At 47.5% G+C, this 27,462-nt stretch overlaps 1 protein-coding gene across 1 annotated transcript; it reads right to left on the bottom strand.

Moving 5' to 3' along the window:
• Positions 1-294: 294 nt before the first annotated feature.
• Positions 295-27,462, bottom strand: LOC115083791 (zinc finger protein OZF-like). Its single transcript, XM_029587809.1, has 3 exons — positions 27,265-27,462; positions 18,694-18,820; positions 295-3,244 (listed from the first exon to the last, which is right to left on the bottom strand). Exons 1-3 carry the CDS (start codon positions 27,286-27,288, stop codon positions 1,941-1,943), a joined length of 1,455 nt encoding a protein of 484 aa, XP_029443669.1. The 5' UTR covers positions 27,289-27,462; the 3' UTR covers positions 295-1,940.

Genomic DNA, 27,462 nt, shown 5'->3' with positions numbered 1-27,462 from the left:
GAACGGGTAGATGTGAATCGGTTATTTACTCTTTCGGATAGTAGAAAGACTAGGGGGCACTCCTTGAAGTTAGCATGGGGCACATTTAAAACTAATCGGAGAAAGTTCTTTTTTTACTCAATGCACAATTAAACTCTGGAATTTGTTGCCAGAGGATGTGGTTAGTGTAGTTAGTATAGCTGTGTTTAAAAAAGGATTGGATAAGTTCTTGGAGGAGAAGTCCATTATCTGCTATCAAGTTCACCTAGAAAATAGCCATTGCCGTTAGCAACGATAACATGGAATAGACTTAATTTTGGGGTACTTGCCAGGTTCTTATGGCCTGGATTGGCCACTGTTGGAAACAGGATGCTGGGCTTAATGGACCCTTGGTCTGACCCAGTATGGCATATTCTTATGTTTGTATATGACATGTTTTGCTATGGTTGGTCTGTTGACTTTTAAATACCTAACTCGAGGCTTTTGTATCGGTTACAGCAAATTCGTTGACGAGATAAGACAAGATGGCCGCCTGCGATTAATGCTACGGACGATTACTCCCCCAGCAGCAGAAATTCAGAAACATGGCCAGTACTGGGAGGTTTCCTTAGTGTTCAAGTTAAATGTATTTGTGTATAAAAAAAAAAATTCTAAAAATGTTGGATTTCAGCCATGAGACTTTATCATAACCGACCTGATGATTGAAACATTAGGTCTTTGCATTCAAAATGGCAGCAAGCTTGTTTCTGATGGTCCCAAAAATGTAATCATGGCAGGGTCAATTTGGATACATTAGTAAGGAGTGCGTTTGAACTTTCCATAACTGAATCCCATTCCTAAGCCAGCTATGTCTGAAATGATCTCCGTTCCTTAAACTTACTGCTAATGCTCTTAAGAGGATAACTTTCAAAACTGTTTGCATGTGCCCATTTACGTGTGTAGATGGGCTCACACAAAGCTGCCACTGCATTTTATAACCGGCATGGAAACTATAGGTGTGGGTTATATAATAAGAGGACGTATGCGGGCACAAATTCTCAACCCTGTAAAAAAGCACAAGCTGGGCGAGTTTGGACAGATCCGGATAAATGCTGGATTTATCCAGCCAAGCAGCGGTACTCCGTGCAATAATTCTGAAAAGAGCTACTCCGACGGAGAAGTAGTGCTTTTCAGACGTATCCAGCTAAACAGCACCTGCTGCTGCCGAGCCAGATAAATGAGACTAGAACTGGACCAGTGCCGCTAATTATCTGGCCAAGCTCACATTTGTTCATCTAAGTAACAACAAATGCACTACTTAGCCAGATAAATAGGAATTTGGCCCAGCTAAGTGTGCAAAGTGATATTTGTACCTCACCTTTTAAAAGGTTTCACAAGTAGACTTTTTCTTTGCATTCATCCGATGCTTTTACTGCCCCCTAAGTCGACTTTTACCTGCGTTAAGTCCGGGGATTTTATGCCATGCGTGCAGCAATTAAATCACCAGTTTTACCAAATCAGCTTACCCGTTCACCCAATAGGTCTGCAGCCCATGAAGACTGTCCTGGCTCTTCAGCCCGAAGTCCTCTCATTTTACCCAGATCCCTACTAGTCCTGTTTTTCACATACACAAAAGATTTATGCACATCACTTTGGAGATTTGTAAAATAGCAACTTACTCACATAAATGTTGGCCCCCTCCTTGGAATGGCCCCAGCCCACCCCTTTTTTTTTTTTTTTTTTATAAACAAGCAAATTTGCTTGTGAACCCTGATTTATGCGTGTAAGTTGCGATTTTTAAAATAGCATGGACTTGTGTGGATGCTATTTTATGCATGCAAGTGCTAAGTTTTACATGTACAATCTTTGAAAATTCAGCTTTTAATGCTTGCATTGTGCCAAAAAGAAGTGCCTCCTTCTGGAGCTCATAGGGTGTAATATATATATAACCAACTTATCGAGGGCTGCTTCAAAATTCTTAATCAGGCCAATGGCACCCTATGCAGTACAGTCCATGTGGTAGGTTGCTCGCCTGTGCGAAACCTTTGCTGCATTTTCAATTGACATTTCTGCCCAAAATCTTTATCATGCTCCATGCATGTGACTGGTTTCTCACCACTGTGGATCCTGTGATGCATATTCAATTCCAGTTTCCTACTGAAACTTTTATCACACTCAGAACATGTGAATGGCTTCTCTCCTGTGTGCATCATTTCATGCTTTTCCAGTTCTGATTTTGACACAAAGCTTTTATGGCATTCAGTACATGTAAATGATCTTTCACCTGTGTGACTTTTTTGGTGATATTTCAATTTTGATGGATAAAGGAAGCTTTTATTACATTCGCTACATGGAAATAGTTTCTCTCTAAGATGAATCTCTTGGTGAGCTTTTAATATTTCTTCATTTGCAAATCTTTTTCCACATTCACTGCATGAAAAGGGTCTTGCCCCTGTATGCATTCTCAGGTGTTGTGTAAGATACTGTTTCAGCCTGAAGCTTCCTCCACATTTAGTGCAAACAAAGGGTCTCTCTCCAGTGTGAATACTCAGGTGCAGTGTGAGATTCCTCTTCACCCGGAAACTTTTGCCACATTCAGAGCAAGGAAAGGGTCGCACTCCAGTATGAACATTCAGGTGATGCATAAGAGATTGTTTCCACCTGAAGACTTTCCCACATTCGGTGCAAGGAAATTCTCTCTCTGCACTGTGAAAACTCATGTGTTTTGTTAGAGATTCCTTGAGCCTCAAGACTTTCCCACATTCAGTACACTGAAATGGTCTTTCCTCCAAGTGCATTCTCTGGTGTTTTTCCAGGTATTTTTTCTGAAGGAATTTTATTCCACACTCAGGGCAGGGGAATGATTTATCTTGGTTAGTGTGGAATTTCTGGTGCGCTGTGAACTGCTGTTCCTGATAGAAGATCTTACCACAGTCTGTACTTGTATGTGGTCTCTCTCCTCCATGCAGTCTCTGGTGAGATTTTAGAGATCCCTGATCCATATAGCAGTCCCCACATTCATTACACACATACTCGTCTCCTATTTTCATTTTTTTCTGTTGCTCCATAGTGTGAGGGTTATCACTAGTACTTTTCACACAGGGAGTCACATTCTCAGCAGAATCTCCTGCAGAGTTTCTTGGCCTCTCCTTTGGTTTACATTGAGTCCAGCTGTTATTCCTCCAGTCACAACATAGACAAGTGTCCCCTACAGTTTCAGGCACTTCCAGCTCTTTAGTGGGTTCCTCAGGATGCATCTCCTCGTGTCGTCTCTTGGACTCAATCTCTGGATAAAAAAAACAAAGGACAGACATTACTTGATGTGAGGGAGACTCACAGTGACAGCAGTCAGGGTTTACCCAGCATTAACATCTCAGAGGGAACAGGGGTGTAAAGCAGCATTCATGGATGAACTAGACCAGTGTTTTTCAATCTTTTGAATGCCAGGGGCCGGCTAGCTACTTTCCTTAAATTCTGTGGGCCGGTGGTAGGACTGGTGGTAGAAATACATCCTCCCCCACCCACTCTTTAATGTCATGAGTCAGCCTGGCAGCTGATCTGTGTTATTTTAAGGAGGTAACTAGCCAATGTCATACCTTGTTTTGGGAAACAGTTGCTCTTAAAGTCCCTCTCCTTCTCCCCCAACCAGCCAACAGTATTGTCCACGAGGGGGGGGGGAACCCTCGCTCCCTCCCTCCCAGCCAGTCAGCAACTCTACTAAAATTACGGCCTCCTCTACCCCCATGGACTTTTTTTTTTTTCCACAGTTGGGGCCAGTTCTGATCTCTGGGAGGGAGCAGCTGCAGCTGAGTGTTAAAGAGTTGATGTGAGACCGCGTCAGTGCCTGCTCCGCTCTCAGGCCCTGCAGTGGCCCCGATTCCCTCCTAGATGTATAGAGCACAGCAGATACGGACTCAGACTCATCCTGGCTCATTAACATTTAGCTGTAGCTGCTTACCCGCCCAGTGTTTGAGCCTCAGAACAGGCCTAACTGGAATAAAATAAAAAAAAAAGGGCTACAAAGCAGGGTGGAGGGTGGGATTTAGGCAGCGGAAGAAGACCGAAGTCTCATCTGCATACTGTTCCCAGCAGCTCCTGGGAGAGGACCTCCAGAGGTCGTAGCGAGCGATCCAGGCTTCAATCTCCACAGCCCCAGCTTCCAAAGGCCCCTTTCCTTCTCTATAAAATCTGTAGCAAATTACTCCTATTAAATGTAAAATAAAAAACATATAAAAGCAAATAAAAACAAATAAGGTATTGCAAGTTAAATGGACAGACTACATAAGGAGGTTTGATGGTGCATGCTTCTGGTCCTCTTCTGGAATTTAATTCAAAACAAGAGGCAATTGTTATGGTTGTGAGGTGTTGGAGTGGATTCTTGGGTACTGCGGAGATGGCCACTCCCATGGGGAGGAGCCCCGTGAGGAACTGAAGTACCAGGTTAGACTCTTATTCAGACAGGCACAGAGAAGTAGTTTTATTGTACAGCACGGTGACACTGCCCAGGAAGCGGACAGCAGTGGAAGATAGCTCCAGCAGTGGTAGTCCAGGGATCCTCAGCCGAGAGGACCCGTCTCACTCTAGAGTTGCTGGAGACAGCGTGGTGGAAGAGGAACAGATCCCGGATGTAGAGCGCGGAAGCTGTAGGTGAGATAGACTGATAGGTTAGTACTCACTGAAGCAGAAGCTGTATCTTTGAGAGTCCTGGCAGGCAGAAGTTGTAGAGTGGCAGGCACCAGGTTAGGGAGAGCAGGCCCTCGAGGAGCGAGTACCTGGGATCCCAGGATAGGCACCTGAAAGAGAACATAAGGGCCCCTGAGGAGCGGGTACCCAAGTTAAAGTAGAATTATCCCGAAGGGCAGAGAGAGCTTCCTGCAGCAGCTAGGAAGCGGCAGAGCAGCTTAGACCGGAGCTATTCCAATCCTTGCTAACTCAGTTTGTTAGCAAACAAAGGGCAGGCTAAATACCCGGATGTCGTGACGTCACTCGGAGGGGACGCCCCCCGAGGTTCCCGCCATGACGTGGATATAGACGTGGATGGCGTGCATGCGCGCATCCTAGCAGGCCCTCAGGAAAAACATGGCGAACGCCGTCGCTGATCCGGGGACGCCGGGGAGAGCGGCATGAAGACGCGGTGGCAGCCATCTTCCCAAGGCTTGAGGAGAGAGAAGGAAGAAAGGCGAGGCACAGAGGTCGAAGCCGTCTGAGACCGGCGGATGCAACAGCAATAAGATGGGTAACTAGGAAGATATAGGTAGATTAAGTGTAGTGTTTGAGGGGTTTTGGCCAGACAAATATAAAATAAATGTATACAGTAAAAGTACTTTAGGTTACGTTTACATTCCTGCTCCCTTAGAAATTTTAATCTATAGAAACATAGAAAATGACGGCAGAAGGCGGCCAAACGGCCCACCCAATCTGCTCAGCAAGCTTCGCACTTTTTTTTTTTCTCTCTCATACTTATTTGTTACTTTTGGCCCTTAGTAACCTATTTGGTTCTATTTCCCTTCCACCCCCACCACTAATGTAGAGCAGTGTTGGAACTGCCTCTAAGTGAAATAGCGTAATTAGCTAGGAGTATTAACCACTCCAATAAGCAAGCTACACCCATGCTTATCTGTTTATCCAGACTATGTAATTCAGTCCTTGTTGGTTGTTGCCTGAATATAGATCCACCTTTCTTCATTCTCCCCTGCCGTTGAAGCAGAGAGCGATGCTGGCTTTGCATTGAAAGTGAAGTATGTCTTGCTCCCCTGCCGTTGAATCTGATAACAAAACAAAATTAAGATGCAGGAAGTAGTCCAGCAGTGGGAGGGAGGCTTCCCAGTCTTTTGCACTGAGTGCCACGTGTATGATTATCTCCCAGCTGGCGAGAGGTTAGTGTTTGGGAACGAGGTGCAAGGAGCTCCTAGCTCTCAGAGAACGAGTGATCTCTGGAGGCTGGAGTGGCAAACCTGCAGGCGCTAAGGGAGACAGAGAGGAGAAAAATAACCCTTGCTGTAGTTAGACGATGTTAGGTTCCATATTAGGAGCTACCACCCAGGAAAAAGATGTAGGCATCATAGTGGATAACACATTGAAATTGTCGGTTCAGTGAGCTGCAGCTGTCAAAAAAGCAAACAGAATGTTAGGAATTATTAGAAAGGGAATGGTTAATAGAACGGAAAATGTCATAATGCCTCTATATCCCTCCATGGTGAGACCACACCTCGAATACCGTGTACAATTCTGGTTGCCGCATCTCAAAAAAGATATAGTTGTGATGGAGAAGGTACAGAAAAGGGCAACCAAAATGATAAAAGGGATGGAACAGCTCCCCTATGAGGAAAGGCTGAAGAGGTTAGGGCTGTTCAGCTTGGAGACGAGATGGCTGAGGGGGGATATGATAGAGGTCTTTAAGATCATGAGAGGTCTTGAACGAGTAGATGTGACTCGATTATTTACACTTTCGGATAATAGAAGGACTAGGGGGCACTCCATGAAGTTAGCATGGGGCACATTTAAGACTAATCGGAGAAAGTTCTTTTTCACTCAACGCACAATTAAGCTCTGGAATTTGTTGCCAGAGGATGTGGTTAGTGCAGTTAGTGTAGCTGGGTTCAAAAAAGGTTTGGAAAAGTTCTTGGAGGAGAAGTCCATTAATGGCTATTAATCAATTATACTTAGGGAATAGCCACTGCTATTAATTGAATCAGTAGCATGGGATCTTCTTAGTGTTTGGGTAATTGCCAGGTTCTTGTGGCCTGGATTGGCCTCTGTTGGAAACAGGATGCTGGGCTTGATGGACCCTTGGTCTGACCCAGCATGGCAATTTCTTATGTTCTTATATTCTTATCTTCAGGGATGTAGTGGCGAAGTCCCACCTCCAATCTGGTAGCCCCTGTGCTGCCTTGGAGGAGAAAGGTCACCCTGAAGGAGAGCATCACTTTGATGAGGAGGAAACAATCCTGTAGCTAGGACCTGTCCTCAAGGTGATGTAGCATCCTCTCGCAGCGAGGTAGGTCTCTAGGAGGGAAGGGTTAGAACAACCATTATAATTGGCAATTCGATTATTAGGAAGGTTGATAGCTGGGTGGCTGGTGGATGTGAGGATTGATCGGTAATTTGCCTGCCTGGTGCAAAGGTGGCGGACCTCACACATCACATAGATAGGGGTTTTAGACAGTGCTGGGGAGGAGCCATCTGTCTTGGTACATGTGGGTATCAATGACATAGGAAAGTGGAGGAGGGAGGTTCTGGAAGCCAAATTTAGGATTTTAGGTAGAAAGCTGAAATCTGGAGCCTCCAGGGTGGCATTCTCTGAAATGCTTCCTGTTCCACGTGCAGGACCCCAGAGGCAGGCAGAGCTCCAGAGTTTCAATGCATGAATGAGATGATGATGCAGGGAAGAGGATTTTAGGATTTTAGGTTTGTTAGGAACTGAGCATATTTTGGAGAAGGGGGCCTTTTCTGAAAGGATTCACTCCGCTTTATCCAGAGGGAAGCAGGCTGCTGGCACTGTTAACCCGCGATTGAACGCATCGAAAATGCGCGTCCAACCCCCCTGAACCTAATAGCCCCTGCAACATGCAAAAGCATGTTGCGGGGGCTATTAGGTATGTGCACGGGATACAGAAAGTAAAATGTGCAGCCAAGCCGCACATTTTACTTTCAGAAATTAGCGCCGACCCAAAGGTAGGGACTAATTTCTCCGGGCACCAGGAAAGTGCACAGAAAAGCAGTAAAAACTGCTTTTCTGTGCACCCTCTGACTTAATATCATGGTGATATTAAGTCGGAGGTCCCAAAAGTTAAAAAAAATTGGAAAAAAAAAATTGAAATAGGCCCACGGCTGTCAAACCGGATGCCGGCAAAATTGAGCGTCGGCTGTCAAACCCTCTTTAGTCTTTCCTCATAGGGGAGCTGTTCCATTCCCCTTATCATTTTGGTTGCCCTTCTCTGTACCTTCTCCATCGCAATTATATCTTTTTTGAAATGCGGTGACCAGAATTGTACACAGTATTCAAGGTGCGGTCTCACCATGGAGCGGTACAGAGGCATTATGTCATTTTCTGTTTTATTCACCATTCCCTTTCTAATAATTCCTAACATTCTGTTTGCTTATTGGAGATATCCATGAGACGTTATTGAGAAATTCGCTAGGCCTATGATATTCACCTTTGCTTACTATTGGAGGACAATTCTAATGATAACACGGAGAGACCAAATCATGGTTCCTCAATCTGCAGCACAGGAAGAACGTTTTTTCCGACCCTCCATGCCTGCCCTGTTCACAGGTCAGATCCAGCCCACCTGTCTTCCTGCATTTCAGCCCAAACTGCCCGGGCCGTCAGAAGGGGCAGGTGGCAAACTGGGAAGCTGGAGAGGCTATAAGGCCATCTTGCTGCAGCCACAATAAGAAAGTGCCTCCTAGGTGGTGGAAGGATACCAAGACTTCACATTAAGACCTCTCCGTGACCCCCAGCAGTGTGCCATAACTTCAGAGTGGGAGACAAACCCCACTGCCACAGACTGCCCCGGTGATCCTCAGCCTCAGTCTTGATGGCCCTCCCCCTCCTCCTCTCCCACTGCTCTGATCCTCTTCCTTCCTGGGAAAGTGGCAGCGACTCCAGGGAGAAGGGGAGAAGGGAGAGGAGCAGCCACTACCCTCTAGAGACCTGGATTACTGAACGAGGTCTGTGAAAGGCCGGCCTGCCCAAAACTCTCCTGTCCCTGTGGTTGCAGCTCAGGCCCCAGCTCTCGCCTGTTACAAGCTGAGCCTCCACCGCTCCGGGGCGTTCAGTGGGGCTCTGTTGGGTCTCCCTGCCCCTGGTTATGCAGAAGGAGTGTGCACGGAGGCCTCTGGCTCCCTTGGCCTCCCGGACTGTAGGATGGGGGGGTTTGCAAGTGAGAGAGGGGACAGGAGAGATAAAAGAAAGGGAGGCAGAGGTGGTGAGCAGAGAGGGGAAGGGGTGAGAAGGGAAGTATATGTGGTGGTTGAGTGTGAGAGTGCGCGCCTCCACGTACCCAACCATCCCCCCATCTCCCAGCCTCCCTGCCACGTCCTTGGGAACCCTGCCTTCTGCATCCCCCCTTCCCACATCACCAAGGGGGGTTGGACTGGTTTGGCATCCACCTCGAAGGGGAAAGGACTACATCCAATCCTTTTGCTGATGTGCAACGCTGGGGGAGAGGGGAGGCGGAGGACAGGCCTGTGACAGATCACCTCGTCCCTTCCCCCCACATATGCCCCTCTGAGGGAGTGAGGGGTGGAGGGGGTGAATGACAGAGTGGAGTGTGTGTGTGTGTGTGTGTGTGTGTGGGGGGGGGGGGGGGCCGCACACTCTCCCTACAGTCCCCACCATCCTGCTCAGCAAACACTCCTTCAAGGGGCGTTTCCCCCACTCCCCCCCAATAAAATCCAACCCTCTCTGTGATTTTTTTTTTTATTTATATTTTAAGCATATGATTACAAATAACTTGAGCATTGCATATCGTACATATGATATAAACATTGCAAACATGTCGAACAAATAAATATGCTAATATACAAGAATATGCGTAGTGTGTCTTTTCTTTATTCCCCCATTCCCCCCCCCCTTCCCCTCCCACCCGGAGGACCTTACCCAAGAGCTGTAACTTATATAGCGAAAAAACAAATGAGACTGATTAAGTGACCAACGATCTAAAGTAGACCACACCATGACTGCAATGGGGTACATATCCAAGGTCAGAGGTTGATATATGTGGTCAGTAGGCCAATTGTGCAAGGGTTACATGGAACTTAATGTTAGGTAACAAGTAAAGGGAGGCAATTGTCCTATAAATACCCATGTACACTTTAGTAAGAATCTGATATCAATTAAAGACATAACTGGTTCTTCATGGGCCTGAAGTAGGCAGCAGAGTAGCCGCCTGTATCTCCCTCCATCGCTCAAAACTGGACCATTGGAGCTGATGCTTTTTCAAACATTTCCGTTTGACGGCAGTCAAATGGTTGAGATAACAAACTTTAGTTAAACGTTGAATCACCCGAGCTCGTGAAGGTATCTCCTTTTGCCGCCAAAGGGCTGCAATTTCTTCCCTGCCAGCTTGGATACTCTGCTGTATTACGTAAATATTCTGTTCATGTAACACAGAAGGGTAAATGTTCAGGAGAAATATTTTCGGCTGCATGGGTACTTGTACCTGCATAATATCAGAAATAAGGTTACTAATCATCGCACAGAAACCCTGGATAGGGATACAATCCCACCAGATGTGCAGAAAGGTGCCCTCAACTCCGCATCCCCTCCAACACCTATCGGTTAACGATGGGTAAAATTTATGCAATTTAGCTGGAGTTAAGTACCACCTATACAACATTTTATAATTTTGTTCCATAATGGTAGCAGAAATCATCCCTTTCCTAGCAGCATTATAACAGTCTGTCCACTCCTGTGAGGTAAGCTTATGGCCTATATCTTTTTCCCATTGTACAATATGTGAGGGTGGAGTCTCCAAATCCCTATTAAGTAAGGTGTAAATCTTGGAAAGAGATTTCTTAATGTTGTCTGCATGGTCGCAGAAGCCTTCAAAAAGTGATTTGCCTCTATTGAGGTCAAGTCTAATTGTTTGCTGTGATAAATAATGTTTAAGTTGTATATAAAAATACTGATCAGATTTTGGGATATGAAACTCCTCTGCGAGCTCCGTAAATTCTTTAATTTTCCCCCGGGCCCACACATGTTCAATAGCAGTACAGCCTAGAGATTCCCATCTCTGGAGATGCCTGGTGTAAATGCCTTATTATGAAAAATAGAGGATTTATGATAGATGATCCTATCTCCTACAATATCACCCTTCCATTTGTCCCAGGTGCGTAGAGTATGAGCAATGGAAGGAGCAACTTGTGACGGCAACGCTCTCGCTTGGGAGGGTAACCAGGTAAATACTTTTGGGTGAATACCATCCAGACTATCCTTTTCGAGTTGTACCCAGCGCTTATGAGCGCCTGCCATATGCCAATCTATAATATAACGCAATTGCGCGGCTATATAGTAGTATTGTAAGCAAGGTACACCTAAACCTCCCCTATCCCTGTGTAACTGTAGGACCCGGCCACAAACCCGAGGAGGCCGTCTCCTCCACAGAAAACGATACAAATGTCTTTGCCATAATCTAAGATCTACCTGAGGAATCGGTATCGGGAGGGTTTGAAATAAGTAACAGAGCCGTGGGAGAACATTCATTTTAAGGGTAGAGATCCTGCCCAACCATGAGAGTTCTATTCGTTCCCAATTCTGTAAATCAGCCTTAATATTGTGCCATACAGGGTCGTAATTTAAAGTATATAGGTCATCCAGATCTGCCCCAATTCGCACGCCCAAGTATTTGAGGGATCGCTTGACTAATTTGAAAGGAAAAAGTTGCTGTATTTTCTGCACCTCGGTAGAACTTAGGGAAATATTAAGTATTTCTGATTTGTCCATATTCAGTTTGTACCCCGAAACCCCACTAAACCGATTCAAAGCTCTTACTAGGTGTGGTAGCGAGTCCAGAGGTTTTGCTACCGTAAAGAGCACATCGTCTGCAAATAGAGAAAGTTTGTACTCTTGAGCTCCCAGTTGGACCCCCTTTATCTCCCCTTCCCTTCTTTATGATCTCAGCTAATGGCTCTAAATAAAGAGCAAACAGTAGTGGAGAGAGAGGACAACCCTGCCTAGTTCCTCTTTCAATCGGGAATAAGGGCGAGTAGCCCCCATTTACTTTTATACAGGCGTTTGGGTTAGCGTATAGTTTCCGGATCAAAGCTGAAAAGTTGCCTCCCAGACCCATTCTATGTAAAACTGAAAATAGAAACTCCCAGTGCACAAGATCAAACGCTTTTTCTGCGTCTACGATGAACAAAATTAGGGGTTGTAAGTTTGAACGTGCATGCCATATCAAATCAATGACCCTCCTAACATTGTCCCCTGCCAACCGCCCAGGTACAAATCCTGTTTGGTCTGGGTGAATTATGGATGGTGCTATATGCCCTAAACGTGTGGCCAAAATCTTCGCTAATAACTTCAGATCTAGATTGATTAAAGATATAGGTCTATATGATCCACACAAAGTGGTATCCCGCCCCGGTTTGGCTAGTATGGTGATCCCCGCTCTGTTAGTGTCCGTAGTGATTTCCCCTCCCACCAGTAAATTATTAAAGGCCGCAGCTAACAGGGGAGCGACCGTGGAAGCCAAGGATTTATAAAAGCTTGCCGTGAATCCATCAATTCCCGGAGACTTTCCCACCTTTAAGCCTGCAATCGCCTTAGAAACTTCCTCTTCAGAAATAGGTTTATTTAAATAATGTTGCTGTTTTTGATCCGCCTGTGTTAGAGAAATGTCCTCAAGATATGAGTCTATGTCTACCTGGGAAATCTCCTCCTGCCGGGTATAAAGTTGTTGGTAAAACTGTATAAACCTCTGACGTATTTTATCCGTATCAGTAAGCATCTCTCCAGTTTCGGATTTAATTTTTAAAATTTGATTCTGGGTGGCTCGGGCTTTGAGCCTACGGGCCAGAAGTCTCCCAGCTTTGTTTCCTCCCTCGAAGAATTCTTGCTTGGCCCTATCCATCTGGAAAGCAATCTCGCCCACTGATATATTTTGCAACTCTTCCCTCAACTCTTTTAGCCGATCTGCGAGGCCTGGTTCTCTTGTCCTCTTATGCCTAATTTCTATTTTACCTAATTTCTCCATTATCTCCATGCGTCTACTATTTCTAAGTTTCTGCAGGAAAGAGGCTCGCGAAATCAGTTTACCCCTGGCAACCGCCTTGAAACAGTCCCATGGCGTATTCGCAGAGACATCCCCTGTGTCATTCTCCTTAACATAGGTTTCCATTTCCCTCTGCAATTGTGCACTATATTCAGTGTCTGTGAGTAATACTGTCATTGAGACGCCAAAATCTCTCTCCTGATTGAGTTCCTAGTTTATGAAGTGTGATAGAGATAGCCGCGTGGTCGGACCACGCGATAGGGAGTATCTCTGAGCTTTTAGTCTTATTAGTAAGATCTCTGTCTACCAAAAAGTAATCTATGGGCGAATATGATTTATGCGTCTTTGAGTAAAAAGTATAATTACGATCTGCAGGGTGGTGAAGCCGCCACCCATCCAACAGATTCCACTCCCTCATGAGGGCTCTCAGCCCCTTCCTATGTCGACATGAGTAGCTCCCACCTCCCCCAGTGGAGTCCAAAAAAAAGGGATATCTAGTTAAATTGAAATCTCCTCCAATCAGGAGGGAGCCCTCCACCCATTGCTGAAGGGTACGAGAAAAGACTTTCAAGGAAAGGGCCCTGACCACCTGTATTGGGCGCATAAACATTTACAGCCGAGAAAATGTGTTGTCCTAATTTAAACTTAACCAAACTATATCTACCCTCGGTATCTCGTATAACAGAGAACAATATCTACTGCTAAGTCTTCAGAGAATAATATCCCCACACCCCCATATTTATGTCCCACAGTCGCCGCAGCGTAAAACTGAGATGGAAACTGCTGGGACACCATCAATTTCTCCCATTTCTTTCGGAGATGAGTCTCCTGGCAGAGTAGTATTTGTACCTTCTCCCTGACTGCATCTTGCAGGAATTGCTTCCTTTTTGTGAAAGGAGTTCAACCCCTTAACATTCCAAGATAATAGACGTATGTCCCCCATCAGGGTATTAGACTCCCCGTTCCTACAACGCACACTATTGACCCTGGTGTATGAAACTGTGTCACCCCTGCCTCCATTGCATAGCTAAAAAGTGTAACACAACGCGTCGCACATCCACTCTTCCATCTGAGGTCTCCCCCCTCCCCTAACCACCACCCCCACACACCCTTCCCTCCTCCAATTAGGACTCTCCCACATTGGGAGGACTAACGCCATAACAGTCCGGTCCAGCGTCCCCAAGCCGCTCCCCTCCCCTCATACATTCTATCTAGAACATGGTAACATTTACAAAACCTTAACTATAACCTGCTCCCAGCCTCCAAGGCCCCCCAAGGGAACACTTTTATAAGGAAAATACTGCAAATGATGAAACCCAGCAAATAGTGTCTCAGCTCAACAAAAGAACTGCAATCTCCAGTTATCCCACTCTGGCAAGATGGTATCCAAGACCAGCGAAAGGTCTGAAAAAAGTCTCACGACACAGCGTCTCTGAAGGCTCCTTGGTCTCCTGATTGACGGCGAAGTCGCTTGCCTCCATGCGTAACTCTCTGCCATTTCTGTGATGCTCCCGGCTGGTGACCTCCATCTCGGTGGCGATCAGTACCTGGTTGAAGTTTCATAAGGCCAGCTGCTTGAAGTAGTTTTGGCTGCTTCCTCCACGGTTCTCACTCTGGAGGAGACACCCTGTACTGTGAATTGAAGTCCAAATGGGAATAGCCACTTGTATCTGTAGTTTCCTTCTCTTAATATCTGAAGCACTTCACGGAACTCCCTCCGTTTCTTAATCGTAATGGGAGAAAGGTCTTGAAAAATCTCCACTTTGGCTCCATGCCACTGAAAGTCCTCCATTTGTCTGGCTTGTTGCAGGATCTTTTCTTTTTGTGCATAGCTGTGAAAGCACACCACGATATCTCTTGGTAAATTGCCCCTGGGTTTGGATAGGGCTCTATGTGCTCTGTCTAATTTGATCTCTGGGACTGTGCCCTCTATACACAGAGGATGTAGCAACTGGTCACATATGTCCTTGATAACTCTGTCACAGTCCTGGAATCCTTCACCTTCTGGTATTCCCCTAAATCTAAGGTTTCCCCTTCTGGAACGGTTTTCCAGATCCTCCAACCAGCAAGATTGATCATTTAAGCCTTTGGTTAGTTGCTCCATTTCTTTTTGTACGCCTAAAAGTGCTGAGCCCTGCTCCTCCGCCTGGGTTTCCAGGGTGTCCACCCGTTCCCCCAGGCCAGCAAAGTCACGCCGGAGCTCTGCAGCTATTTGCTGTATCTCACTTTTTAAGTTCCCCATCCCCTCTTTAAGCTCTCCAAACCATATTTGGAAGTCAGCACGAGTTATACTAGACTCCCCAGCTGACCTGAGTGTGTCTCCGTTCTCGGAGACCGATGGGGAATCGCCAGAGTCTTCGGGTTCCACGTGGTCGGCCATGTTGGTTTTTAGGAGATCCGCCGCTGCTGTGAACGAAAATTGCTTCAGGTCGGCGATTTTTTTTTCCGCAGCCATCGGGGGTGCCTGCTTGGTATAAACAGCAATTTCGCCGGGTTTTGATGAAGTTTGGGAGTGGATGTTCACCGATATCGCATCTGGTGGTGGAGGAGCTCGGGCTTCAGGCAGCCATCTCGGCGGGTGACGTCACTTCCTCCCTCCCCTCTCTGTGATTTTAAATTCCCTGTACGCTTCTTCACATGAAAAGTTTGGGCAACCCTGGACTAAATCAACAAAGATTCTCTGGGCAGGTAAGACAGGTAACCCCAGCCCAACCGTAAAGATGCTCTGGGGGGATCCTGTCTTGCCTGCCCATCTGGTCAGACTGCAGCGGTCTCTAGGGTCAGTCTTTGGGTCACTGCGTATGATGCTGAGACTTGGCCCTTACCTTAGGCCAATCAGATTTAACGACTGCAATGGGGGCTCTGATGACCTCAGGACTGGACGACTGCAACGTTGTGAACACTGGGGAAGGACGAGCGATTCCAAATACCGGGGTAAGAGTTTTCTCAAATTATCAGTTCAGGGGCAGCTTTAGCTTCACTGGCTCTCAATCCATCTCCAGGCCCAATGTTAAGCATTCATTTTCACTTGTAAAGCTTTAAGAAGGGGATTTTATAACAGCTTGCACACTTATGCAGGTAAAGTCCGCTTTGGAAAATTTGCAGGGTTGTCCCGGTGCGGGCACCTACGTGCATCAAGCTACACCTGCTCCTGCATAGGAGAAACGCTCTGCAAGTACAGTAACACAGCTACACTTTATAAAAGCAAATGCATGCACGAAAATTCTTACTCTGCAACCCCGGGACATCCCTTGCTGCACCCCCGTACCCTCTAGGGAGAGAAAAACATGCAAGACCCCTCGTTGGTTTTCAGAGCACCACTCAAGTCCTAGATGGGCCAGGACTAGACCAGCTTAGACAACAATTGGTTTTAAGTAGTCCAGCTCATACTATGAGATTAAGACAAGTGGCCCTCCCTCATACCCCTTCTTTTTCCAATGTTATTGGAATACCAGGCCAAGAAAAGACTACGTAGTGAGTGATTATTTTAAGTCCCTGGATTGTGAAGAATGAGTTATTTTGACAGACTTTGAATTGAGGATATTTTAGTGGCCTGGTCTGGGTACATACTCTTCTTAATCTTTGACTTTTGACGGCTTTTCTAACATGCATTTAGTTACTGGTTTACATGGTCTTCTCTTTTTCTCCACACCTTTCAGTAATTGTGACCTGTCCCCTATCTCTGTCCCATCCCCAGAGCTGTCTCCTTCTCTCTCCCTGCCCCTTCTGCTCTCTCTTGTCATTGATGTCATCCATTCTTTTCTCTCTCAAGCTTTCATTTGGAGAAATATAATGGATAAAGGCTTTGTTTACTCTAAACTTTTATTTGGTTTATAATGAAACTAGCCATTAAGCCCGTAACAACGGGCTACATTTAAAAAAAAAATTTTCGGTCTATTTCCTTCCTACTTCCTCCCCCCACCCTCTCTCCTCCCTCTCACCTCCCCCCTCTATTCTCCCTCTCCTCCCCCTCCCCCTCTATTCTCCCCTCTCTCCTCCCTCCCCCCTCTATTCTCCCTCTCTCCTCCCTCCTCCCCCTCTCCTCCCTCCCACCTCTATTCTCCCTCTCCTCCCTTCCCTCACTCTCTCCTCCCTCCCCTTTCAGCCGATCCACAACTGTCCCTCCCGCGCGCGCGCCGCTACTGCTCCTCCCTCCCTCCCTCCCGCGCGTGCCGCCGCCGCTCCCGCTCGTCGCCGCCGCTCCCGCTCCTCCCGGCCACCAATCCTGCTCCTGCTGCCGCTGCCGCCGCTCCTGCTCCTCCCGGCCACCGATCCTGCTCCTGCTGCCGCCGCTCCCGCTCCTCCCGGCCGCCGCTCCTGCTCCTGCCGCCGCTCTTGCTCCTAAGGAGCAGGTGCCATTTTTTTTTTGGGGGGGGGGGGGGGGGCCCGCTCTGCTCTGGCCGACGTGCTCGCATGCGCGGTAGAGCTGCTCTCTACTGCGCACTTGCGGCACGTCGGTCCGGGCTCCCTTATACCGTGTTTCCCCGAAAATAAGACATCCCCCCAAAAATAAGACCTAGTAGGGATTTAGCCGAATTCTTAAATATAAGACCTCCCCCGAAAGTAAGACATCCCTTGTAAACAGGGGCGGATTGACCTATCGGGGGATCAGGCTTCCCCCGGTGGGCCGGTCAATCCTGTGACGTCATTTTTTATTTATTTATTTATTTTTTTAAAATAAAGTTTCCAAAGTATTAGGAGCAGATGCGAGCAGTGGTATCCGGAGGGGAGCCGATGCCCCCGGGCGCAAGGAGGCTCATGCGGCTGCTGAGCCTCCTTGCCCGAAGAAAAAGATCGCGTTCAAATGCGCTGATGCTCTTTCTCCTTCCTGCCCGTGCGGCCCCGGAAGTAAACGTTGCCAGAGCCGCATGGGCAGGAAGGAGAAAGAGCATCAGCGCGTGAAGAAGAGGAGCCGCCGCGGGCTGCTGCGAATCCCAAGTCGCAGCGGCCCAAGAAGAGGAAGAGGCCCGAGAAGTTCAGGGCCGCTGCAGAGCCGATCCTGCGGCGACCCGCGAAGAGGAGGCCCAGAGGTGAGAGAGAGGCTGAGGGTCTGTAGAGGGTGCGTGCGTGTATGAGATGAGTTGAGAGATTGTGTGTGAGAGTGAGGATCTGAATGTTTGCAGAGGCAGCATGTGAGAGCCTGTGTGTGTGTGAGAGACAGCATGTGACAGTGAGAGCCTGTGCTTGAGCAAGACAGCATGTGGGAGTGAGAGAGAGCCTGTGTGTGTGAGCGTCAGACAGCATGAGCCAGTGAGAGACTGTGTGTGTGTGAGAGAAATGCATGTGAGAATGAGAACCTGACTGTGTTTGAGGGAAGAAGACGGAGAGAAAAGAAATACGGAAGAAAAAGGACAATATAAAAGGAATTGGCAAAAAAAATAAGAAAGGGAAGGTGGAAAAAAAAAAAGCCTGTGACCAACCGATTAGAAAACTAACATCAGCCAGCAAAGGTAAAAAAAAAAATAAAAATTACTTTTTAGTGATTGGCACATGTGATCTTTGGGAATGTGCAAGAATAGCACTTTCTCTATGCAGATCTCACAATGTACGAGATCAGCATGGAGGAAGTGGAAGCCCACGGGGCCTGCACAGAGGAGGCAGCAGAATGGGCTTCAGTGTCAGTAGCAGCAATCGGCGCCTCCCCAATAGCCAAGTGGCAGCAGTGACAGTGGCAGCAAGATTACAGACATCTGGGGATGGTGGCAGTACCAGTCGGGGGACCCCTTCCAAGCAGTGTGCAGAGGTTCAAAAGCAGCAGAGTCAGCCCAAGCTGACTACCATGAATGCTGCACACTCTTACCTCTCTCTGACAGCACACTGGTGAGGCATGGCTGACGCAGGGGCAGCCAGCAGCTCAACGGTATTAGACATCCCCTGAAAATAAGGCCTAGTGCATCTTTGGTACCAAAAATTAATATAAGACACTGTCTTATTTTCGGGGAAACAGGGTAGGTATGATAATATTCTATTCCTTCCCTTCCGAAAGTAACTTAATAAAAAAAGAAAATTCCTTTACCCAGTGATCTGAGGGTCTGATAATTCTCCTTCATCACCTCCTTGTAAAGCTCCTTCTGCCATTCTTCTAAACCCTCCCACTCCTCCTGGGAGAAACGGACAGCGACATCCTCAAAGGTTACTGGGACCTGAAACACAAACCAGAAACATCAGGAGACCTCCCAGCGCTGGGGCTCAGTGGAGCAGGGGGAGGGTTTCCTGTGTGTATATAAATCAAAGTCACAGAATGCACAGTTCCAGAGCAGGACTATAGCAGGTAGAAACCAGTTACACACAGAACCCAGGTTATAAAATCTCTCTCTTTAAGTGCCTTTTCTGCACCCCAGGTTTGCTCGGGGTTCCTCTGCAGCTCCCCAGGATAGAGCACTACAGTTTAGTAGTGGGGGTATACTACCATCCTCCAGACCAAATGAGGGAAATGTATGCTGAGAGCAAATGAGCTGAGAAAGTGAGGACACAATAATAAATTACCCAATCATCAATTGCAAGAATGTCTCCTCTGCTTCTTGGAGCAGTTGGTCTGAAAGCCCAGGAGTGAAGGCGTAATGGAATTCGTCTGGGTCTGGCCAACTCCAGATTAACTGAATGAATCCACAGCAACAGGCCTTAGAGCACCTTGTATCACACCCATAAGATAAGACTAACTGCCAATGCTTGCAAAATATATAAGAGGAACTGCTAAGAGAATAAACACTCCAAGGAACGAGGAAGAAGCTATGGATGTATCCCGGGTAGTTCAAACCTACCAAATGAAATAACTGAACTAGATTTCCGAGAGAAGGCCCCCCCTCCAGTGGCTTACTCTCAGCTCTATCACGGACACACATAAAAGCGGACAGTGCTGCCACTTTTCAGAACATTTGCTATCCTGAACTTCCAGAAGCGACAGATTTCCTTGGGCCCTTCAGATCAGTAAACAGTGTAAGCTTTTATTTATTCTGCTATATGACTTATTGTAATCGTTGCTGCTCCTTGTGACCCGGGCAAGTCACTTCATCCTCCATTGCCTCAGGTACAGACAGACTTGTAAGCCCTCTGGGGTAGGGAAATACCTACAGTACCTGAACGTAATCCGCTCTGAAGTGCCTGAAAGGCAGGATAAAGATAAAAACATATAATAAATAAATTATTACATTACCATCATGGTATACATTATTAATCAAGCTCATAATAAACCGGCTGCTATTACCTGGAATCTCAACGTGCAAGAGTACGTGTGAGAGTGTGTAACAGGGAGCTCTCATAAGGGATAAACTACAGCGAGGCTCCCCCGGGAGGAATAGTTGTGGTGAGCTCCTACCTGGGATAAACTGTCGGTGCCGAGGATGACCTGCAACACAAGGGGCTACCCTAGACCTGGCCCTCAGTGGGGTGCAGGAAGTTACAGTGGTGGAGTCAGTGGGCAGCATCCACTGAATTTCAAACACATATTGGAATAAAAGTCCTGAACAAAGCTGAATTTCAAGAAGAGGGCTCATGAAAGAATGAGGAAGCTGATTAGAAGGAAACCAAAGAGAATTGATCTAGATTTAAAGATACTGGCTAAAATATTAGCAGATAGGTTGAAGTGGGCAGATGACATACTCTGAACTAGGGAGGATGGCCTCCAATACGTGCGGAAAATAACTGATATTGCGTGGTGGGCGCAACAGGAAAACTTTTCTTCGCTGTTACTGTCGGCGCGGAAAAAGCTTTCGATGTGGTACAGGGGCCCTTTCTTTTTTGCACCTCGGAAAAAATGGGTTCTGGTCGTGACTTTCTGACTCGGTTGCAAAAATCATACCGTTCGCCTCTGGCCTGCATTAAAGTTAAGGGGGGGTTGCGCCAACAATTTCCCGGATGGGAGGGGAACTTGGCTATTTTCCTTGAACCTTTCGCTAATCAGATAAGAAGCAATTCCGACTACATCAGGATTTAGCTTAGGAAAAGAAACGTATGATCTATCTTTGTTCGCCGATGATATTCTTTTTAATTTTAATGGAGCCCCAGGGTGGAAAAGGAAATGGCTACCTTTAGTAAGGCTTCGGGGCTTAAACGTGATTGGGGCCAATCAGAAATTCTGAATATAAGGTGTCCCGATAATTTGAAACAGGCTCATCTTTTTTTTAAGTGGGCTTCTCATAAAATTAACTATCTGGGGGTAAAAGCAGAAGATTTATTTCCATTGAACTACCCGCCCCTTAATACATACAATTTGGAAGGCTCTCGAAAGGAGGGAGAGATCATCGCTCTCCTGGCTGGGAAGGCCTGCGGAAATACAAAAAAATGAAATGTTCTGCCTAGGACAGGATATTTATTCCAAACTCTGCCTACTGGCGTCCCTAACGGAATGCTGAAGGGATGGCAGACAAAGATGTTTTATTTTATTTGGAGAAGGAGAACCCCCCTCCGGCTGTGTAAAAGGATTCGGGCGGTCCTAGCGAGCCTCCTTTGGGCTGGTATTACGTGGCAGCAGACTGGCACAAAACAAAAGACATGAAACCTCGGGTGTCCACGGAACAGGCTTGGACGGGCACTGGGCCTCTATCGGCTTTATTACGGCAGCCGCCCCGCACCTGGCACCCCTGGGCAGGGATGGCTCCGAGTACCGGGAGCATTTTAAATATACAGAAGAGGGGGATTAACGGGTCTGGGGGCAAGAGCGAGCACTTCTACTTGAAGGACTTATTTCCTGACACGGCGCTCTCTCCGGGGAGGATTCTGGGTGCATTTCAAGTTTGGAAATCTTGTGGAATTACTCAGATGAAGCACATCTGGGAATTGGGGAGGAAATGGTGTCTTTCAAAAAAACCACAGTCAAGGTATAATCTAAGGATGAATTCTTAGCTACATAACCGCGGCGCTCTTTGAAAATTAAAGGACAGAGCGCTCATCTTTCCCTGGGGAAGACCATGTTTGAAAGTACTTGTCAGCAAGCTGATAAAATGAGGGAGGCAGTATCCAAATCGTGTGCGGTTCTGAATGCGAACTCAACTGATACCCGACGCGTCTTAGGGCCCCGAGAAAAGGACTTGGGTCAGGCTGTGACGGAGGACAAATGGAGCTCGTCTTTTGAAAGGATACGTAAAGCTTCTATATCTATTCCCTTAGCCGCATAAGTTGGGGGCATTACAGGGGCAGGCAGGAGGCGTTTCGGGGAGCAGCAGAGTTGGCGGCATAAACTCTGCGGCTAACCTTGGCCCTGCCTTGAGAACGCGTCGCGTGCATCCCTAAACTGCCTGGCGAGGGCCGCCCTTTAGAAATGTGAGTCGAGTCCATCGCTTCCCTCAGCCACCGCACAACTGCAGCCTTAGACGAGTCATTTCCCCTTCTTTGGACCCCGCCGCATTACAAAGAGGTGAAAGACTGTCCCTGGCTTCCCCCTCCAGCGGAAGAGGAAGATGAAATTCTTCCAATCAGGGAAACCAGCGGGAGAGAAGAGCCCCCTGCAGAGGCCGCAGTACGTGTGAATGCCCAGTGCCTCAATTCCAAAACCGATGCCATAGAACCCAGGACCTGAAAACGGTCCCAGACCCTGGGCCCCGAAAGCTCTATCAGAAGCCTAATCCGACGCTGCAATTCCAGCACTCTCTATCCATGAAAAACATCCTCTCCACCAGCGCATTGAACTGGAGCTCCCAGATACCCCAGAGTTTGAAAGCGGACTGAATGGCTCTTTGCCAGGTTCACCACCCATCCTCGAGACTTCAAGCGCATCGGTACCTTTTGTATCGACTGTCGACAGAGGTCATTTGATTTTGCACGAATGAGCCGGTCCTCCAGATACGGATGCACCAACACACCACCCCTCCTTTTGCAATGTGGCTGCCCCCACCACCCTCAACTTGGTGAAGGTTCGTGAAGCCATCGCCAGCCGAAGGGAAGGGCTCAAAACCAAAAAACGTTCCCTTAGGACCATGCACCTCAGGAATCTCTGGTGCTCCGGCCTGATGGCCATGTGCAGATGGGCCTCTGTCAAGCCGAGAGATGCCAAGGACTCTCCCTTGCGTACCGCCGCTAAGACGGACCTCAGAGTTTCCATGCAGAAACAGGGAACCTTGAAAGACACAGTTAGCTTCTTAGAATCCAATATCTCTTGAATTGAATATAGGAGGGAAAGAAACAGGATGCTTAACTTAAAATTGATCTCTGGCCACATTAAATGTGTTCAGGGTCTGAGCCAACAGACTCGGGCCATGCCCAGCATGTTCAGGGTCTGAGCCAACAAACCCAGCAAGACATCTTTGTGAAAAGAGAAAAAAAATCTGAGCAGAGTCTGAAGAAGCTCTCAGTCATATACAATTTCTCCCTCTTCTAGAGGTGAGAAAGTCAATTCTCCCTCAGGATCCTCCGGTGTCGCATGATCCACATCCCCTTGAACATAACCAGGGGCGGCCTCCCTCTGACATTTGCCCACCGTGACTGACAAAAGGGAGGCCCGAGCATGCGATCCCTACATACTGGTTGCTTCGCCTTCGCTGGGCGCCCCTGCAGAAAGGTCTGCAGGCCCTGGAGGAGGAGGAGGATGCATCTATACCGGAGACCACAGGCCCAAACTTGCTCTCCAACCTATCTCTTGGGAAAGCTTCTGCCCTTGGGAACAAGGGAGGAGGAGAACAGACTATTGCCTCGCCTCCCACTCCAGAGGCACCATAGGCCGAGGGGATGTCCCAACATGGGCAAAAGCTATAGTAATCAAATCACTTTGAGCCTGTAAACAGCGCGGACACAAACAAGATAAGCGTGAGGATTAAATTACTATCAGATAGAAAGCCTCACAGACACAGCAAGGGCGCTTGGACCTGTTCGTCCCCAGCGCTTGGCTCTCCTGAACTTCGGCTCTAGGCGGCCTCCTGCACGCACGCTAATGCCACCCGGGCGTACATGCAAGCTCCCTCCAGGACGCGCGCAATTACGCACTCAAGACCAGGTCACGGTTGTATGCACACAAGTACATGCACAAATGTGCGCTCGCGCAGGCCATGGTCGTATGCGCACAAGTTTAGGTTGTGCTCAGGTTTAGGTTGCAGTCTTATGCGCACAAGTACCGGTGCAAATATGCGCGCCAATCTAAGTCGTGGCCTTACGCACACCCACGCAAATACGCACTCTCTGTCCAATAACACCTGTGGGGGAAGTTCACTCCGGCCTTCCCTGAGGGATGTTGGACCCAACACAGGAGGATTTAAGACGCAAACCCTTCCTCCAAAGTAGCCTGGGGAGAGAATAAGAAGGGGAAAGCCAGGTTAAGCGGAGTCTCCTATCTGGCCTGGGCATCCATGAGCAGTCCACCCTTCTCTGCCAGCTATAATCTCCCTAGATGAAGGCAACGCTCATTTATTGATTCCAGTTTCTCCCTATTGGAACAAGAATACCAGCTGGTTAGACGTAGTAGACACGTAAAGTCAGAAAAAAACAAACGCTCAATCACCTTACTGATGCGAGGTTCCTCAATCTGTTTGCACAATTACCAACCTCCACTCAAAGTGGATTGCCATATTTCATAACCTACATTCATTTGACAGCTCTTGAAATAATGATCTTAAGAGCCCCTTTAGGAAGGGGTCAACCGCTAATTTCCACGGGCAGCGCCCTCCATTGCCTCCTTCCCAAGGAGAGGGGAGAGGAGCGCTCCCGTGTGCCTGGCATCCGCCAGCTGCAGGCCGTAAGACGTCTGTCCTTATAGGCCAGACTGTCGCCCTCCTGATGGCTCCTCTCCAATAGAGTGTGGGAGGGAATAGGGAGAGATTGCCTGAAAATACATTCTTACAACCTCTACATAACTGCTTGTAGATGATATACATACATATATATCCACATATTTATTGATAGCCTCAATGAAACAGTACAGAAACTGCTGAGCCTGGTACATTTACCTTCCGGGGTTTGGAGGTTTAGTTCTTTCTATTACTCCTCAGATATCTCCCTACCCCTGGTGGGTAGGGAGATATCTGAGGTGGCCTTGAAGCCAAGCCAGGTTCCCAAAAATCAGCTGCAGCCAAGGCTACCAATCACCTGTTCAGGAGTGCAAGGCAGGTAGCGGCCCCTGCCCCCAGCTGCAAAGCCCAATAATTAGGGTTGCTATTCACTTGCTCCACCCCTAACTGGGCTTGCTTGCTGTTATCCAGTCATCAAGAAGATTCTCACAGCGGTGCCAATCAATGGCTTCAGACCCTGCAATGAGTCATTTTTTTCCAGGGTTTGTTTTTTCTTCACCAAATATGAGATTCTTTGCTGTGAAGTGAGAAGACAGACACTCCTGGGATCTGAACCCAGGATTCTCCTGTCTATTAGGGCTGGTGCTTTACACAACTAGCCACCACCCTGCTCCTTCCTGAGGCCCTCTGGTTCACCGGAATCAGTTATGAAACCAGCACTGGCCCTGCTGTCTCCCTACAGGGTGCCAGCATGAACTGGGGAGCGCACCCAGCCTTGCTTAAGCTATAGAGCATACATCATGCTAACAGAGGGTGAAGTGCCATGTACCCAGTCACGGGAGAAGCAAGAGGATTTGTGTAGACTTACATGCAGGGTTTTCCTTATCCCTCCCCCGCTCCTGCCTTACCAGGGAAACAGTGCCATAACTGACCATGTCACCCCCTCCACCAGGGGAAACCAGAGTCACGTGAGGCCTGTCGCCCCGGAAGCATCTGCTGCTCCTGCCACTGGGAACTCCCTGCCACTGCTCGCTCCTGGGCACCAGAACGCAAACTCCACCGAGCAGGTTCCACGGGAAGGGAAGGAGAGGCAGCCGTCAGTGCAGCCTTCCTTTTTCAGTGATTAAGCTCCATGAGACCCCAGTGAGCCAACCCTCCTGGTTGCTCTGAGGAAGGGAAAATCAGCTCTATGAGGACTGTTGTCAGTGGGGCCCCTCCCAGCCCCGGCTATCTTAGGGAAAGTGACCTTAGGAAGGCTGTTGCCCTGGAACCACGTTTCCATGTTTGCTCTGTGTAGCTCCAGCACCAATCCATACGTCTGCACATCTGCTGAGGCAGAGAAAAAAATTGGGGAGCTAAGGCAGCACCAGACTCTTATATGGGGAGGGACATCAGCATTGAGCTTTTTGTTCTCTGCCTCTGACTGCTGGTCAGAGGACATAACCCATTTGTCTAGACTGGTTTGGCAAGACAATAAGGAAGTCGCCAGGGCTGGATGGAATCCACCCAGAGTTCTAAATGAAGTGAAACTAGAAACTGCAGACAAACTTATTCTGATTTACAATCTGTCAGAAACAACTACTGTATCAGAGGACTGGAAGGTGGCCAATGTGACTCCAGGAGGGAACCAGAAAATTATAGACCTATAAGCCTAAGATCAATATCAGATACTATAGTGGAAGCAATTATCAAGAACAAAATCTTAAAAAACATAGAAGGAAATGGTCAAATTAGGAATAGTCAGCATGGGTTTTGGGAAGGCGAGTCATGTCTTATTCTTTGAAATGGTAACTAGGCATACCAAAGCTGGTGGATCAGTCAACCTAATATATCTGGACTTTAAAAAGGTATTTGAGAGATTATGCTGGAAACTTCTGGACTAGCCGGCAAAAATAAAGGTGGCAGTGATTCGGACTGAATGGCCAGTTCTGTGTACAGATCTAGTCACCCCATCTCAAAAAGAATGTGATAGAGCGTGAGGAGGTACAGAGAAGGGCAACCGGAATGGGGAGAGGATTGGAGTACATCTCAAACATTGAAAAGCTAAAACAAATTAGGGCTTTTTACCTTGATAAAGTGAAGATTGAGGCAGGACATGATAGAGGTCTACAAAATCATGAATGCAAAAGAACAAACCACAAGCTAGCAGCTGTTTATGCTGTCCTGGCAAGTACCCAAGAAGACACCAAGAAGATCCCATGGTAGTAATTTCAAGATGACCTCAAGAAATTATCGGGGGAATTTTAAATCCCCGGCACGCGCAAATCCCGGCAGATACGCGTGTGGCCGGGCTGCGCGCATTTTCTAAATAGCCCGACCATGCGCTTAACTGCTGGTACGTGCAGAAGAGAGAGGGTTTAAAAAGGGGCGGGCTAGGGGCCTGCCGGGACAACACCATTAGGTGCTGTCCCGGCTGTCTCTGCAGGTAAGTTCTTCAACAAAAAAAATTAGGGTAGATAGCTAGGGTTTAGGGATCAGGGAAGAGAGGGGAAAAGGGAGGAAGGAAGGTTAGGGAACTGGGGATATTCCAATTGCATTGTGCACTTTTTAAGAAAATCCCCCCTTACGCACCACGTAAAATTGGGCGTGTAAGTTATAAAATCAACACATCTTTTAAAATCTACCCCTATTTCTTTAGTCCAAGGGGTGGCTAAACTGTGGAATCTGCTGTCCTAAAATGTTGTCACAGCATAGCACACAACTTCATGGAAAACATGAGCATAAACTGATATCAGAGATGGGTGGAGGCCAAGTGGCTTCACAGTTTTATAGATCTACAGGGAATACTTAGTTGAACTCTAGTTTTCATCTGGTGATTCTGGGGACACTGCTGGAGACAGCGTGCAGGGCTGGATGGAGAAATGCTCTGACCCGTCTGGCATTTAGTTTCTTACTGTTTATATAGAGAGGGCAGGAAGCTGGGGGCAATCTCCTACCTGAGCAGAAGCTCCTGCAGGCATTTTCCTCTCTGCTTTTGCTGCTTTCGGAATTAGAAATTAATTGGGCTGGGGAAGAGCTGTTTGCCTCTTGCTCTTACAAGTAAAGAGGAAAGCTGAGAATCAGAGCTCGAAGGGAGCGAGGCTCTTCTTCCGGGATCTGACTTTCAACCGTTGCACATGAGCAGGACAGCTCCA

Source organism: Rhinatrema bivittatum, chromosome 2 (genome assembly GCF_901001135.1).
Source record: "Rhinatrema bivittatum chromosome 2, aRhiBiv1.1, whole genome shotgun sequence".
NCBI classification, from domain to species: domain Eukaryota; kingdom Metazoa; phylum Chordata; class Amphibia; order Gymnophiona; family Rhinatrematidae; genus Rhinatrema; species Rhinatrema bivittatum.
The sequence above is the reverse complement of the archived record's forward strand: the minus strand, read 5'-3'. Positions and strand labels throughout refer to the sequence as shown.